The following is a 17,198-nucleotide window of genomic DNA, read 5'->3' as shown; positions in this document are numbered from 1 at the left end:
GTGTTGCTGTTAATCTGCCTAAAGACAGGACACAGCTGATAAGAAAACCCTGACAGAGGTTTCTTCTTGCAGCCTCAGGCCTCCCACAAGACAACACATGGATGTTAGTACTGGTCTAATTCCCATTCAGTGTACACCTAAAGTGCAAAATACTGCCAAACTCAACAATATTAGAAGCACATACTGCTACCAGAAGTAATAAGAGTCCTACAGGTTTATAGAAGCAATGTTTCAGAAGCAATCTGCAACAGTAAGGTAGACTTAAGCTTACTCTCCTTCTTTCCAAATCACATATTGGTATTTTTTCGCATTTCTTGCTTTATATATATTAAAAAAAAAAAAAAAGCAACCTTTCCACAATTTAATTCTGGCTTAACGATATAAGTAAAATAATGCATTTTTGTACATTAGTACAGCAGGAGTACTCTATAATAATTACAATAGAGCCAAAGCAGAGAGAAGAGGGGAAAGGAAAGGTAACATCCTGTACTGCCAAATCTCTGTGTAGCCAAAGGCCAATGGTTTCTATCAATAAGGGCAAAGCTGGCAAAAGAGAGATTTTTTTTTAAAAAAAAAAAGTTTTCCCAAAACAGTGCAGTTATGCATAAGTAAAGTGAAGACTCAGTAATATTAAAAATGCACTGTGCGAGAAGGAGAGCCAGAAAAGCCTTTTGCTTTTCCACCTAATAAAAAGAACTTTTAAGTCCTACTCAAGAACAAAGTTGGTTTGGCACAGATGCCTAGATACTCAGTAAATACATCTAGTTCTGTAATGTACAAAAAATAGTGAAACTGGCATCTTTTATGCAAATGCCTGCAATATCCACTGCCACACAGCTATTTAGAATGGGTTTAGTCTCACTCAGATTCAGATGCCCACCTTTATGTGATTTAAGCTTCTAAGCTTCTACCAAATCAACAGAGATCAGACAGATCACATGCAAGAGCTACACCCCTCTCAGACACAGACAGTGCCCTACACGACTACCTTCAGAGCAAATGCCCAGTTTCAAAGTTATACAAGACTTCTGCAATTTGGAGGGAAGAAGCATCTATGCCAGAGAGTCTTAAAATCTGCCCGATGTAGAAAGCAGAAATGTGCATCCAGTGAATATTTTTGGAGGTGTTTAGGGTTTTAGTTTGTTGGTTTTGATGGTTTTATTTAACTGTTCTCTCAGATGGCTAATGATTCTGCAATAAGTATCCTTCACAGTATTCACCCCATCTCCTGTGCACATTGGGAGAAACCACATTGTCTTCAGAGAGGTTAAATGATTCCCGTCATTACACAAGGGCTGAGAGCTGCCACAGGAGCCTCAACTATGTCACCAAAGCCTCAGGCTAACATTCATTCAGACTTCATTTCAAAACACAGATTCTTCTCAAGCAAATCACTGAACTTCAACCTTCTCTGACATTACCTGCCACACCACATAATGGCACAGAGCACATGAAGATTATTCTAGCTGACTCTCTCAAGTCTGAACAAGAATAACTGAAACAAGGGCTTGGCTATTTGTTTCAAAACATGACAAGTGGGTGTATCTTCATTACAAGAGTACTTCTTCAAAATTAAAGAGCAGTTTGCATGTCTGCTACCGTGCAATGTACATATTCATTAGTAAATGAGAAATCCCACCTAAAATACGCATGATAAGTGGCAACAGAAGTCAAAACATTTTATAAGAGAACAATTGTAAGCTACTGCATTCAAAGCCTAGCTTCCCAAACCTAAAAGAATATAATTGCTTCTGGCATCAACAAATTACAAACAAAAGCTTGACATCGAGTTTTATGAATGTCACTAGAGATTCTACTTCATCAGTTTGAGCTTTGTGAGTTCATGTCTTATTCATCCTCCCAAATCTACCTGCAATACAGGACTTTCCCTGGTAAGAAGAGAGAGTTCCTTGGAGGGAAAAAGAAACACATAGAAAAGAAAGGTCTATCTTTTTTTCCACATTAAATTTATATTGCAAGACACAAAGATGCCCCTCCAGTAGAAATCCATAAGAAGCCAGTTTCATAAACTTTAGAAACACAAGATTTGCTCATAGGATCTCTCTGTGTACTAGAGAGCGAATATGATAGGACTTAACTGGAAAGACACAACAGAAGGACCAACAATGGCACACCTCTTTTACCAGTAGCAGTAAGCATCTAGCTCTAACAGACTGTAATGCTTCTTGGTGCTTCCCAAGACAAATTACTTGCAATCACATCCAAACAGTTTATGGGAAAAAAACAGCCAAGGGCCAACAAAGACAGTCTCAAATTTCTTCATATACCTACTGGCAAACAGAGGAAAAATGCTCGCTGGTTTTTAAAGATCTTCTTATCCTCTTCATTTTTCTCCTTTCTTAAATCCTTCTCAGGTCCTGCTAATAAATGCTTTCACTCTCTTTCATCCCCAAGCTTTCCCAGCCCCCTGTACAAAAGTCTACCAAATCCAACACACTTGCACAGTGGATAAGTCCCTGGCACACTTGCAGTACAGTATGCTACTAAGCTCTGCTGCCTTGAATTAGAAAAATGATAAAGAGTCAGTTCTAATTGGTCTGTCAGTTTGATCTTTGGGCGTCACTCACCTGCACAGACATGCTGGTATGCAGCAGCACAAATTCTGCATATTTATGTTGTTTTCCATTTGAACCATGAGCACTGGCTTAATTGTGATTTCTGTTCTATACACACTGGAATAACTTGGAATAAAAGGACTGAATGCTGTAAAAACAGAGAAACTTGCTACATCTATTCACCCTAACAAGGTTTTTCTTCCCGTCACAGTAATACTTGCAGTGTAGCACTGAAAGCCCACTTAGAAATTCACTTAGATTTAAAAACTAGTAATGTACAGACCCCAAAGCACTGACTCATCTCATCTTCTAAGCAATATCAGGTTATTCTTAAGAATGAAGGACTTACACTTCCATCAGCTCTGTGCAACACTTGCCTCACCTTATAAATCAACACCTTCAGTACATATGAACCAACTCCAGGGCACTGTAGTCTTCCCTATCTTAAAAACACCAACCTCCACCATAATGCTTCATCTTCAAATGAAAAGCCTCGCTTTAAACACAGGATTAGCAAGTCAATAGGAAAAAAAATCTTATTTAATAATTGAGAAGCCAACGGTGTAATATCTTGTAAATGCAAGTGTCTTTTTGAAAGCCATAGTCCTATTAACTTTAACAAAAATCACATAACAGATAAGCAGAGTGTTTAATTGTTACAGTCCTTAGATAAATATTGGTTTCTCTTTCCATCACAACTTTTGCCCGGAAGCTAAACAGGTTTCCTTACATTTTTAGGCAAACCCACCCACTACAATAGCATTTATTTACAAAACAAAAACAAAGATGAAAACCCACCTACAGCATCCTGGTTCAAGCTGGATGAGATTGTAATACAATTTGGAAGTAGTATCTACTGTCCTGTAAAGAACATTTAATACATATAGAATTTTCCATAAGGCTGTTCTAATGCATCTCGTATTGGCCCCACTGAAGACAATCAAAATTTTCCAATGGATTCAGCATTACTTGGATCACAGTTTTATTTTAATTCAAAAGCACAATATTAATTCTTTGCACCCCTGGTTAACTTCTTCATCCAGAGCTACTGAAACAAACATTTACAAGGGACTGTAACTGTAACTAAACTTAGGTAAAGTAAGGAAAAGGTGCCTGTCATAGTAAAGCTTAACTGAGAAGTATTTAGAACTTATACCAAATATTTGGCATATCAAAGGTCCATTGAAGTACACCATCATCTCAGTGTCCCATATAGAGGTAACTAAGAACATATTACCATCAGGGGTTTCCATAACTTCTGCCCTCTAGAATTTTATCCAGTGGCAACACCTAAACAGAACAATAATGAAGTGTACCAGTTGTTAATAATATTACAAGTTTCTGGATTTTTTTTGGAAAACAATAAGTCTTATTTCAGCTTTCTACAATAACACTATCACTGCTCACAATTCGTAGATATTTTTTATACCTAAGCCAGCAGAGACATCCCTGCACTCTCATCCTTGTCCCTAAATTAAAGCTTAGCTTACATACAATGATATAAAAAGCTGCCTTAAAGGACTCTGCACATGCTGAGTGCATGAAAAAGGTTAGCTGCACAACTACAAGGCATCCCAGTTGCATAGCAGATCACATATGTCAAGGCTTTAGAACAGCAGGATTATTTTTGGCTCTGCATATTAATCCTCTGCTCTTCTTTCAGACTAAGGGAAGAGCACAAAACTTTCAATAGTAAAAGGTATTTGCCACCCTTATTAGCAATAGTGCAAATGTTCTTTAGCAAAGTTTCTCTATCTGGACACATAAGTGGAAGGCGAGAATTACATTTCACCATTCCCAACACTACACAGAAACTCATTTCCTACATAGCTCTTTTCCAAACCAGTCACTCTGGGGGTGAAGATGAAAGCTCCACACTTGCTAATTGTGCCAAAACAACCCAAAGCAGACAATGGGCAGTGGCAATCTTTTTAGCTTGGGCAACATTAAACATCAAATCCAGCCAAAATCTTAAAGGCAGATGCTGCGCCAGGTAGTGCCTAGTTAAAATCTCACCTATGGAGATGACAGAGCTGCTGGCATCCCCTTCCATCACCACTTGCAACCTGTCAGAAGGACAATTATGTGTCCTTCAAAAACAAAGCAAACCAGAAGGTTGGAAATGTTCCCCCAGTGCCAGTTATTTTTAATACACCTAACATTTAAAACGTGATAATAGATGTTCCAGGTCCCACAAGCAATACTATCCACTGCAACAAGAACAAATTGAAAGCACAGTAAAGGAAAACAGATAGTGTACAATCTTCAGAGACATTAATTTTCCACGTGGAGAGCAAAAACTATGAAAGATCTAAGCGTAAAACTTCCAAAACTACAAGTCAGCTTTAACCTTGAAAAAAATGCATGCATCTCCACTTCTACTTACTGTTTAAAACTTTCTTCTTGGGTTTGAAGGGAGAAGATGGATTGGGTGAAAATACAACCTTTATGGCTTATTACTCTATCAAAGAGGTTCACCTTGCAGGATCAGGGGAGCACGGCAATACCATATCAAGCTGTACTGCAGCAATTTCTTCTTATTTCATTTGACAACAAAAAATTGCACCTAACATCAACCTTTAGCTTTTAGATGCATTTAATCAAAACACTCGAAGCATAACAAAAAAACTTTCTAAACTTCCTAACATTCCTTTCTGGCACTATCAAAAAAGAAGTTGTTACAGTTTTACAAACAGTTCTACAATGACAAAATAATCAAAACATGATTACTGACTTACATGAACAAACCAGGGTTCTCTTCAGTTCTAACCAGCTAATCTGTCTATTTTTTGGTTCACATGACGGTTGCGGCTTGCCTGTCTTCTTCCCAATTCTCCTGTATGGTACAGCCTATTCTTTGACAGGTTTCACACATTTCTAGATACACTGTGGATTTAAAACCAGTGCTAAGAGGTCTTAATATTCTCTCTCATCAAATTATCTTCATCTCATGTCAAAACACGAGCAAATTGTGGGAAAAGTGTGCGTAAGTTCTTCAAGCACAAAATATCTGGAGGTTTAGTTACAAGTCACAAAAGCCCAGAACACGCATTTTTTCTACAGCAATCTTTGCATTTAAAGGAACACCAGGAGATTAAATCCCCCTTTCTCCTAAAACTGCAAGTGGGATGTTTTTTCATCTGTTTTGGTTTTGTTTGGGCTCCCCCGCCCCCTTTTTTCTTTTACATTTCTGACCCTTCTATGTCCCTTTATGTTATTTCCTCTAAACAGACTAAAGATTTTAAGAAATAAAGTGAATTCAAGGACAGATGATGAAAGTGATTAGAGGCTTAGAAAGACATCAATATGAGGAGAGATTATTAAAAAGACTGCCTTGCTTATAGACAAGATGAATGGGAGGGATCATAAGAGACATGGAAAATAACAGATATTCCACAGAATGTTTTTTCAGTGCTAGAAAGCAAGGGGATTTCTATATTCTTTTTTAATGTAAGCATTTTCTCTGTGTGTGATCGTGTAAGAATCTATTTCTAGTCTTACTAAGGCTGAAAGCATAAGCAGATTGAAATTATGATTATCTATTTGTTAATAAATAAGCCACATCTGTTCTAGATAAGGGTTTTTTTGTTGCTTTTTAAATAAAGGAAGAATTCTTACAATTTCAAACATAAGTCTACCGCTAATAAGAGAAAGTTCTGAATAGATTCCAATGTACATGAAATTACATCATTAGGACTTCCTGCATCTGTCTTAAGCATCTGGTATTTGTTAAAAGCAGGACCTATTACTGCTTAGACTTCTGATGGGATGCAGTGAAGGAACTCAAATGTTTTAGTTGTACTAGAAAAGGAATTTTCTCCTACAAAGCAACATGCATAAATTGATAAACCTGTTAAAACACGGAGGATTGTTCTAAGAGATCAAGAGTAAAGAGCAATGTTCTGATCTGCAGTAAAAAGACAAAAATAAATCGTACACAGTTTTCTGAAGTCTAAAGAGGACAACCTGGTGAGCATCCAGAGATCACAGTTTTAAAAGAGCCTTGAAAGGCAGTCCTGACACAATGCTCTAGAAGCAAAAGTCAATACAATGATGCATAAGTTAGCACTGCCAAGAGCCACTTTGAGCATCAGGAATGTCACTATTACAATTGCACAGATCTCGGCATGGACTTACTGCTCAAGATGCAGCCAGAATCTGAACACCTCTAGTCTTCCACAGTACTCACTGCAAAAACAAGTCCCTTAAGAAAGCACCATGATGCTATTTGGCTGTTCTGCAAGATACATTCCAGCCAAAACAGAACTTGGTGTATGACTGCTAAAAGCACAGCTCTTGTTCCCAAAACTTGTTCTACCTCATTCATGGCTTAGGTCCTAATTTAGAAAGATTTGGATTAGTTTTTGAACTGTTGCAGGAGTCAACTGGTACTGGATGTGAAGCACAGTAAGCTGCAGCACCTGGCATTAGCAAAGGTGAACTGAAACATTTTGAACAGCTGCCTTGCAATTCTACCTGTGCCATTTGAGCGAGCTGCAGTAATCCTGATCACAGAGACTAGATATCATTGCCAAGCAGAGGTAGGAAAAGTCTTCTGGAAGGGTACTGCTCTTAAAGCGGGGGAGGGATGATTTACCAGCACAAAGGTAACCACACAACCATAAATCTATACCTACCAAATAATACCGAAACTGTAAGGCACCAATACATTTACACTACAAGCAATAGAAGTAGTATGCCCCACTCTGTGCTGCCAAGCAGAGAATCGCTTGGCTCTCTTGTGACTTGTCCAAGGAAGAGAACAGGAATCCAGCCCCTCCCTCAACATGCTTGTCCTCCTTAGGCAAAAATGACTCCCCCATGTTAAGAATGATTCAGCTGTTCTTCATTAAAGTGTTTTCTCTCTTTCAGATACTTAGAAGTTTACACAAAATGTGGCATATGGTCCACAGGAGAGTTGTTAGCAAAGCCCAGGGTATCTTATACTTCACAAGGCCTCAAAGAAGAAACAGAACAGACCTGTTGCCTTACACTGAAGGAGCTTTCAAGAGGCAGCAGGAATTTTTAAATCCTCTTCCCCTCCGATTCTGCTGTTCACAAACTCAGAAGGCTATATTTACCCTAAACTGTTTGAGCACTTCTGCAAACTGAATTTGGTCATGACTCCCTACAGTATTTACAGCTGCAATTCTGGAACTGTCTTCTTGCCTGTCCATAGAGCAGGCTTAGTTTTCGCCTAAGAAAAATCCTTAGATTAACTTGAAAGATGCATGCAGTAACCTGTAAGGCTGGAGAAGTCCTTCAAAACCTGCCAGCCCAAAAAAATGGGCTCAGTAGCCTACATTATACAGACTACAGAGATCTGGCAATTCGTTTGACACTTCTCTTTCCTTTTGGCTTTTTTAAGTGTATCTTGCTCTATTTACTATACGCTATCCCTATCCTGCTAACAAAACAGACTCCAAGACTTTCTTTACACAAGCAAACCTTATTTTGTTCAGGTTCTCTGAGTGTCCTCTCATCAGCTCTGTTTTGCTGCATTCATGCCCTGCGTTGCTTTTCTCCAGGAATGTCTGGGAGTGGCAGCTTTAACTCCAGCTGCTCTGATGCTTTCTATTCATTCTCTAAAAGAAAAACAAATTTCTTGCTTCTTTCTTACATAATACCATCAGTTTCTGCTGCTCCAGTTCCTGACCATTCCCACTCTGCTGGTTAAAGTGGTAAGAGGATTGTTGATGTTATCCAGGCAATTTACCCAGGAAAAATTCCTGTTTGTCCAGAATAAGTACATGTGGAACTCTTGCCATCACCTGGAACATACAACCTGCTGCTATCAACCCTAGAAATTGTAGTACAAGTTCTGCGATATCTGACACAACTTGTAAAGCCCAAACCCTGGAGCAATGCAATTACACACGACTCTACAAACTTGTTACTGTTACATTTCCAGTTCTCATGCTTGCAGGAAGGGGAGGAGAGACTAAATCTAACAAAAAGAAAGCCAAAAATCAGATAGAAGCCCAATGTTTTCATAGAATTGTCTTAAGGTTAAGGCTTTTTTATTTTTCAATACACAACTACAATATGTAATACTCAATGCTAGCTGTGATACTTTATAGTCTAGCTATTCTGCTTAAAAGCATAGAGCAGAGCCTTCAGGTTTACCTCTTAAACATGCCAAAAATAATCTTGAAGGTATGCAACTTTCTCCCCTGGCCACAGGAAGCTAGGTAGTGCATTATTATTCTTACAGCAAGAACAATGAAGAAAAACTACTTAGTTCAACTTGCAAAGAGAAAAACAAAGGAAATAAAAAAAATTTTAATTGGGTTATGACTAGTTTATGCACCTGGCTGATGGTATGAAGAGCACTGTAGACTCTAGTAGTAAAGATACAGTGCATAGCATTACCTATTTTTAAAACATTTCCTTATGCAGCAACAATCTGAAGCACACCATCTCCTTTCCAGCACTGGCAATTAATGAGCTGAAGGGATGGAAAGAATGGCTAACGTACAGTACAGGAAAAAAAAACCAAGGCAAAACAAAACAAAAAAACCAAGAATGCTCCCACCAAATCCCCCCAAACCAGTCTTCCTTCACAAAAAGCTAGTCTCTACACTTCAAACTCTAAAGCTTATTTATTGACACATGAAAGATCTCATCTTAGCACAGAAAGCAGAATTTCTGCTGATATCCCAAGTCAGCTAGAGCAACCTTCTTTTTCTTCATGTCTTTTTTGAAGCGTATGGGAAGAAAGAACCATTTGTTTTGCACTTGTATGAGGATTTAGGTAAGAATTTGAAATCTGAGCATAAACTAGAGCGCCAACAACCCTCATCAGCATGGCACTCACCACAAAAGCTACTAAATATGTGAAAGGGTCACAAGCACTGCCTGTAAATGGTTACCATCTATTGTACGAACAAACATCAAAACAGTAAGAAAGATGAACTTGACAACAGACCATAAGAGAAACTAGTCCATAAAGCTATACATCATGGATACAGAGTATGTTCTTACTTCACCGTAAGAAAAACTAGTCCATAAAGTTAAGCATCATAGATGTATAGTGTGTTCTTACTTTACCATAAAAAAAACTATCCTATGAAGTTATTCATCATGGATATACAGAATATTCTTATGTGACCACAAGAAAAACTATCCTTTAAAGTTATTAATTATGAATATACAGAATATTCTTGCTTTACCTTAAGAAAAACTGTCCCATAAAGTTAAGCATCATGGATATACAATATATTCTTACTTTATACATACAGGCAGACCTTTTCTCTCGATCTATGATGGTTTATGATGATCTATGATGGTTTAGTGTTTGATAGGAATGGTTGGACTCGATGATCCGCTGGGTCTCTTCCAACCTGGTTATTCTATGATTCTATGATCTCCATCCCTACAAAATCCCTCTCGTAAGTAACTTCAGAAGGGAGCCCTAATCATTCCCAGCTGCCACATACAATCACTTACCCACAGTTTATTAGACAGAGAGTTTAAGAAACAATACCAAAACCAGGTATTCAGCAGACACCGAGTAACTTCATTAAATGACCAGCACTGCTGTCTGTGGTGAGTAAGTTCTCTATCCCTCTTGCCGCCAGAGAGTTTCTATTGTGGATACGCCTCGAACATCAGTTTCTATTATGTCAACAACCACCTTCACTCCATTTTTCTTAGACCAAAGAGTATTTAGGGCAGGAATACGAAAGAAGCACAGGTGAAAACTTCCCTCTAGACCGACAGCCGAGCCGCAGGTCGCTCTCGGAGCCCGGCAGCCCCTCCACGCTCCTCCCCTCCGAGGATGCTCCCCTGCCCTTACCCGCGTCTTGCGGCGCCGGTGCCGCTCCGGATCCGAGTAGGTTCTATCCACGGCCAGAGCCGTGTCGCTGCCCGGCATCGCTGCTGCCTTCTCTTCCCCAAAAAACCCAGCCTGCGATGCTGAGGGGGTTCCTGGCTGCTGTCGTCGTGCGGGAGGGTTCGGGCACGCCCCTTCGGGCGTGCCCGAACCCTCCCGCACGACGACAGCAGCCGCTCCGCTTGCTCCTCAACCGGATTAACCCCTCAGCGCCCCGGTCCATCACTTAAGTTTACGGGTGACACCAAGCTTGAGGACAGGGAGGCTCTGCGGAGGGATCTAGGCAAGCTGGATCGATGGGTTGGGACCAACGGGATGAGGTTTAAGGAGGCCAAGTGTAAAGTCCTGCGCTTTGGAATTCTGTAACCGCACAGAATCACCAGGTTGGAAGAGACCCACTGGATCATTGAGTCCAACCATTCCTATCAAACACTAAACCATGCCCCTCAGCACCTCATCCACCTGTCTTTTAAACACCTCCATGGAAGGTGACTCAACCACCTCCCTGGGCAGCCTCTGCCAGTGCCCAATGACCCTTTCTGTGAAAAATTTTTTCCTAATGTCCAGCCTGAACCTCCCCGGGTGGAGCTTGAGGCCATTCCCTCTTGTCCTGTCCCCCGTCACTTGGAAGAAGAGGCCAGCACCCTCCTCTCTACAACCTCCTTTCAGGTAGTTGTAGAGAGCAATAAGGTCAACCCTCAGCCTCCTCTTCTCCAGGCTAAACAACCCCAGCTCTCTCAGCTGCTCCTCATAAAACTTGTTCTCCAGCCCTTTCACCAGCTTTGTTGCTCTTCTCTGGACTCGCTCCAGAGCCTCAACATCCTTCTTGTGGTGAGGGGCCCAGAACTGAACACAGGATTCGAGGAGCGGTCTCACCAGTGCCGAGTACAGAGGGAGAATAACCTCCCCGGACCTGCTGGTCACGCCGTTTCTGATCCAAGCCAAGATGCCATTGGCCTTCTTGGCCACCTGGGCACACTGCTGGCTCATGTTCAGTCACTGTCAACCAACACCCCCAGGTCCCTCTCCTCCAGGCAGCTTTCTAGACAGACTTCTCCTAGTCTGTAGCACTGCACAGGGTTGTTGTGCCCCAAGTGCAGGACCCAGCATTTGGCCTTATTAAACCTCAAGCCATTGGTCTCAGCTCAGCAGTCCAGCCCATTCAGATACCTTAGCAGAGCCTCCTTACACTCCATCAGCTCCACAGTTCCACCCAAAAGCAAAGCTACAGGCTTGGGAAGAGTGGCCGGAAAGCTGCCTGCCAGAGAAGGACCTGGGGTGCTGCTTGACAGCCAGCTCAGGCTGAGCCAGCAGTGTGCCCAGGTGGCCAAGAAAGCCAATAGCATCTGGCCTGTGTCAGAAACAGTGTGGCCAGCAGGACCAAAGAAGTCATTCTTCCTCTGTACTCGGCACTGGTGAGACTGCACCTCGAATACTGTGTTCACTTCTGGGCCCCTCACTACAAGAAGGATGTTGAGGCACTGGAGAGTGTTCTGAGAAGGGCAACAAAGCTGGTGAAGGGGCTGGAGAACAAGTCTTATGATGAAGGAGCAGTTCAGGGATTTTGGGTTGTTTAGGCTAGAGAAAAGCAGGGAGACTACCACAGTCTACAGCTACCTGAAATGAGGTTATAGAGAGGTGGGTCTTGGTCTCTTTTCTCAAGTAACAAGCAATAGGATGAGAGGAAATGGCTTCAAGTTGGACCAGAGGAGGTTTAGACTAGATATTAGGAAAAATGTCTTCACTGAAAGCGTTATCAGGCACTGGAACGGGCTAACCAGGGAAGTGGTTGAGTCCCCATCCCTGGAGGTATTTAAAAGACAGAAAGATGAGTAGCTCAGGGGCATGGTATAGTAGTGGAGAGGTACGGTTAGACTCAATGATCTCAAAGGTCTTTTCCAACCAAATGATTCTATGAAAAAGGGAGAATGCCTAAGGTGTGGGGGTGGCAAGATGTAGCCAGGGTCTAAGCCATTAATTGCTGTTTTTTTAAAAAAAAGTTTGAAGGCCAGCACTTCTGAGAGAGCAGTGGGAGTTTTGGCAAGGATGATCTCCCAGAGGTGACAGTCCAAATCCTCCTGCTGAAAGCCCTGCTTCAGTTCAGGCTTTTTGCTAAAACTGCAGCTCTTGGATGAAGTTACCCTCAAGCAGGGAGGAAGGTCATCTGTTAAAAGGAATCTAGGCCCTGTGGCTGCAGTGAAACTTCACAAAACATAGCCTGTTCTAAAGGTTCAGAAGTCCAAAGGGGAAAGAAAGGAAGAAACCGGAAGCATTGTTGTTTATCCTGGAGGACATTCACTTGCAAGAGTTTGATATTAGCTTTCCAGTTCTTAAAGGGGGTCTACAGGAAAGATGGAGTGTAGTGATAGGATAAAGGATAACGGTTTTAAGCTCAGAGAAGGGATATCTAGATTAGATATTAAGAAGAAATGTTTTACTGTTAGGGTGGTGAGGCACTGGCACAGATTGGCTGGAGAAGTCATGGATGCCCCATGAAGTGTTCAAGACCAGGTGGGATGAGGCTATGAGCCCCTGCCTATGGCAGGGGGATGGGAACTGGATGATCTCTAAGCTCCGTTCCAACCCAAACCATTCTCTGATTATAATCTACTATTCTATTACTGTTTACAGTAGCATAAGGCATGGTGGACACAGCTGAGCACTGCTGCTGGAAAGCCCTTGATCTCTAGAGGTTTCCACAATAAACATACTATAAAAATTCTGTCAAACCAACTAAATAATCTGGGCCTGCATTTTCCAAAGTGGTCAGTGAAGCATGGCAACCAATTCAATCTCCATTTCTGCACATGACACAGATGAGAGCAACCCTTCAGCATCCTAGCAAACCACACTTGTGAACACTCAAGGAAAACTTGTTTTCCAGGGCACGTGTATGCCAGTGTACTTAAATTCCTAAGAGTTGAGTGGAGTTCCTGACTGATTCTTGCATTTACCTTCAGAACACCTATGCTGAGGAATGCATTTAAATCCCTAACACTTAACACATTTTAAACTCCTGAAAAGCGTAAGTAGAAGGCTGTTTTTTATAATCACCCATTAAGTTGTACAGGAAATGTGCATTTTTCTTTTCTAGAATAAGTAGAATAGTTAAGTTACCACTTCTCCCTTGTTACACAAAATAAATCCAGAGTTCCTTCAGACTGACTCCCTTGCAACAGCAGTGGGACTTCATCTTTTAAGTACAGTTTTTATGATTCTCATGCACAAGTCTCTTCTTTTCTTCTCTAGTCAGAGACAGCAACAGTCCCAAGGCAAGAGCATATGTAAACGTACATATATCAACACAGCTAACTATCCTACAGGGAGCTTGCAGCTTTGAAAGAAGTATTTCCGTGCCACCATTTACGTTTTTATTGGAATCTTATAATCTGAGACATCACTACTACCAGAGGTTAATTGCCTCTGGTAGGGCTTCTTTGTTGTTTTCATGTAATGATATCTTCAAAAATGAGAGACCTGAAATTCCCAAGTAAAATTAAATCCTAGACCTCACCTTCTTGGTATGTGTTTCTTCTTCAACTCTAATACCAGCTTTTACAAAGTTATCCCAAATTCATAGACAAATTAAGTAGTGAGTGAGTAAATTTGCTAAGGTAAGCCTTATTTGCCTAATGCAGTATTCAAAATAACCACACTAATACAGGATACTTGCACACAGGTGATGGCTTGCCACCCTTCCTGTACTTGTTGCACAGCGGAACAAGATAGCTGAAGTTGGAAGGATGCTGGAAAAAAATGGGAACTAAATTTCTTTAGTTCTTCAGTTCCGACATGAAAGCTGGTTTGTGACTCCAAATCAGCCAGAGGGCAAGAGGCAAAGGTCAGTAAGAAATTAAATAGGCAAATGTTGTGGGTCTGGCGTTTCACTGAAGTCAGAATTGTACTTTTCCATAGGGGACTGTGCAGTTTCCAGCACCTAGGATGAAACATCCTTATTTCCTCAGAAACCTTCAGGAGTTTTTTTAAGCCTTGCCAGATGTACTTGATCAAAGCATAGAGGGCGTAAGTACTTGGAATAGGGGCACGGAAAAGCTTTCAAATGCTTGGCTCTTTTAGTAATACAAGGCTTATTATTAATCATAGTTTATTCAAAACTTTAAGAGATTATTTAAATAATATCAGCTTTATTTAAATAATAGCAGCAGACTAACCACAAAATGATGAAACGTCTCTTCAAGATGAAGAGAGACAGGGATGCATAATATCTCTTTAGAGGTATATCATGTGTGGTTGGGCTCAGTAGTATTTACAAACAAAGAACTCCTTAATGTCTTTCCTAAGAAGAGAGGATGACATAGCTAGTCTTGTAAGACCTCAGTGTTGCATTACTCACACCTTTCAGTCAAGCCTATGGATCCATTTGTTTGGATGCTGTGGGAGCAGTTGCTGCCACACATACCAGCAACAACAGCTCCTGTGTCCTTCAACAGCAGCAAAAACCCTGGCACTGGGTGGTTCCTGGAGGAGCTGTGACCACAGGGCAGTGGTCCAGGCAACTAGGAACAACTACTGTTCTCAGCAGCAAGTTATGATGGAGCAGGAATAGCTGTTTGAGTAAAGGCATTGTCCTGCAGATCAGGAGGGCCCTTCCACACATGCTGGATTAGGAGCTGTTCCCATCTCAGCAGCCTCTGCAGGTGTCGCACTTTGCAAATGTCTTAATAAATGATTCATTTCAAATGTTAGAGTTAAATTATCTGTGTCTTCAGAATGTAAGTTTAGTGCATAACAAACTATGGTGCCATGCAATTCTCTGGCCAAAGGCTGCTCTTTTCCCCTCACGTGTGTGCCACTAGGTTCTCCCTGACCTGCAGCAGCAGCAGAAAGACTTATCCTATAGCATGTTTGCAGAATGTATTTCACTTTTCTTGGCTCACCAAAGACAACTCCACTTCTTCTCTCACACTCAGCTGGTTTGTACAACTCCCTTTTCCCACACCAAAACAGAGACATGACTTCTGACAGCCTCACCAAGTACTTCTCACTGTTATTTTCAAAAGTCCACAGAGTTTGAATAAATGCTGTTCTCAGACGCTGCACTTACTCTTAACTGAACATTCAACCTTCTAAAGCAAATCCTTCCAGATATTCGCAGGAAAATGGGGTGGACTGACAGTGATACAGATAGAAGTGGTAGCCCATAGATTAATTCTCTTGTGCTCCATTCTTCTCACAAAGTATTTTAAAAATCAGTTTCTATGGTTTAAATTAATAATAAAAGGGTTAAATCATCCCAGCCACCCATTGTGTCAATTTTAAAGTTCAAATACCTCAAAAGCCCTCACTGACTGCCCATCTGCCCTTAAAAGCACAGAGCAATTTAATCATTTTCCAGTGCTTTCCCTCACTTCAGCATGCTGGCATGACCCACAGTGCTTAATTCCTGATATTTACGTGGTTTTGCCTACCTTTTTAATGTAACCTTTTAAAAAATAATGCCAACTAGGAAAGGAAGGTTTGGTTAGGCTTAAGATCACCGTACAAGGGCACACACAACTGTACTTGGCTTTCAGAGGGAGACACATCAGTGTTAGATTTGCCTGCATTGCCCTGTTTTAGGAAAAATAAATCCCTAGAGGGGTAGCTTTCCATAGATTATGCCTGTCTTACTCTTCATTGCACAAGTTGTATCTTTACCACCCATTTCCTGCTACAGGACCCCATGCAGGAGACAAAGCAATTCCCCCTGTGACCCATGCATTACCTACGCTGACTGACATACAGGCAACAGAGGGAGGAGGAGCAGCAGAGGGATTAGTTAGCAAAACCTGACTCCCACACAATGTAACCCCTTAGATGGGGTCATACACACACACTAGGAAGTATCACAAGAAAGGAAACCTTTATAGAGATGGAAAGCGTAGAGATTCTGTCATGGGGAGGCTGGCCTGAGGTCTAGCCACGTTCTCTTTCCAGTTTTACCATATATCTGGATCTAGGCAATTTTCTTTAGTTCTCTTCACTTTCCCCACTGCATCTCTAAAAGTAGAAGCACAGCACTTCTTTCTTCTCTGGAGAACCTTGAGCTCTCTGGAACTAAAAATGCTATTATTAAGTATTGTCTTCTGATGTTTGTTGGGAGAAATTAAACATACAGTGTCAAGAGTCCGTTGGCAAAGGTACAGTCAGGAAGAAGGTCCCTTTTTCCACAATCTGTACTCTAAACAGGATACAGGGACTTCTTACGAGAGACTTTTTAACATGCCCTCCAAATCTTTTTCCAAAAGCTTTTAGCAACCGGCCTCCAGGGAAAAGGTCTACGTGATGACAGACTGTCAGTGCCATTTCTGAGAGCAAATGGGATGGTGCTGAGTGACGTCGGTCTTGCGGTTATCCGTGAGTGCACTGTCACAGCTCTCATTTTATCAGCCAAAGCATGAGCCTTTCACACCCACAGGAAAAAGGATACTCTGCTCGTCTGTACCCAACATAAACTACCAAGGGATCACACTGAGACTTAGATATTGCATTGCCAACCTGTGACATTCATTCAAAAGATGTTGAAAAACATTCAGACATCAAACTAAAATTTAAGATCAACTCCCCTCCTCCACTGTTCTCTCTTCATTAAGAGATGTTTTGTGTGCTTTCAGGACATAGCAGCCGTGGACACCCTGCGAGTATCCATTTTCTACACAGGAATCATAGAATCACCAGGTTGGAAGAGACCCACTGGATCATTGAGTCCAACCATTCCTATCAAACACTAAACCATGCCCCTCAGCACCTCATCCACCTGTCTTTTAAACACCTCCATGGAAGGTGAC

General features: G+C 41.3%; 1 protein-coding gene across 3 annotated transcripts in view; it reads right to left on the bottom strand.

The window, feature by feature from the left end:
* Nucleotides 1–17,198, bottom strand: part of TMCC3 (transmembrane and coiled-coil domain family 3) — a 77,896-nt gene that overhangs the window by 37,260 nt on the left and 23,438 nt on the right. Inside the window, exon 1 of one of the 3 annotated variants that reach the window (XM_069853477.1) lies at nt 10,375–10,489. The exons of the other annotated variants lie outside the window; for them this stretch is intronic. Within the exon in view, the coding sequence (XP_069709578.1) occupies nt 10,375–10,452 (78 nt within the window). The 5' untranslated portion in view covers nt 10,453–10,489. Of the gene's footprint in view, nt 1–10,374; nt 10,490–17,198 lie in introns of those variants that run through there. 3 annotated transcript variants of the gene reach the window in all.

Source organism: Phaenicophaeus curvirostris, chromosome 1 (genome assembly GCF_032191515.1).
Source record: "Phaenicophaeus curvirostris isolate KB17595 chromosome 1, BPBGC_Pcur_1.0, whole genome shotgun sequence".
Taxonomy (NCBI): Eukaryota; Metazoa; Chordata; class Aves; order Cuculiformes; family Cuculidae; genus Phaenicophaeus; species Phaenicophaeus curvirostris.
Note: the sequence above shows the minus strand (reverse complement) of the source record. Positions and strands in the feature narration are given on the sequence as shown.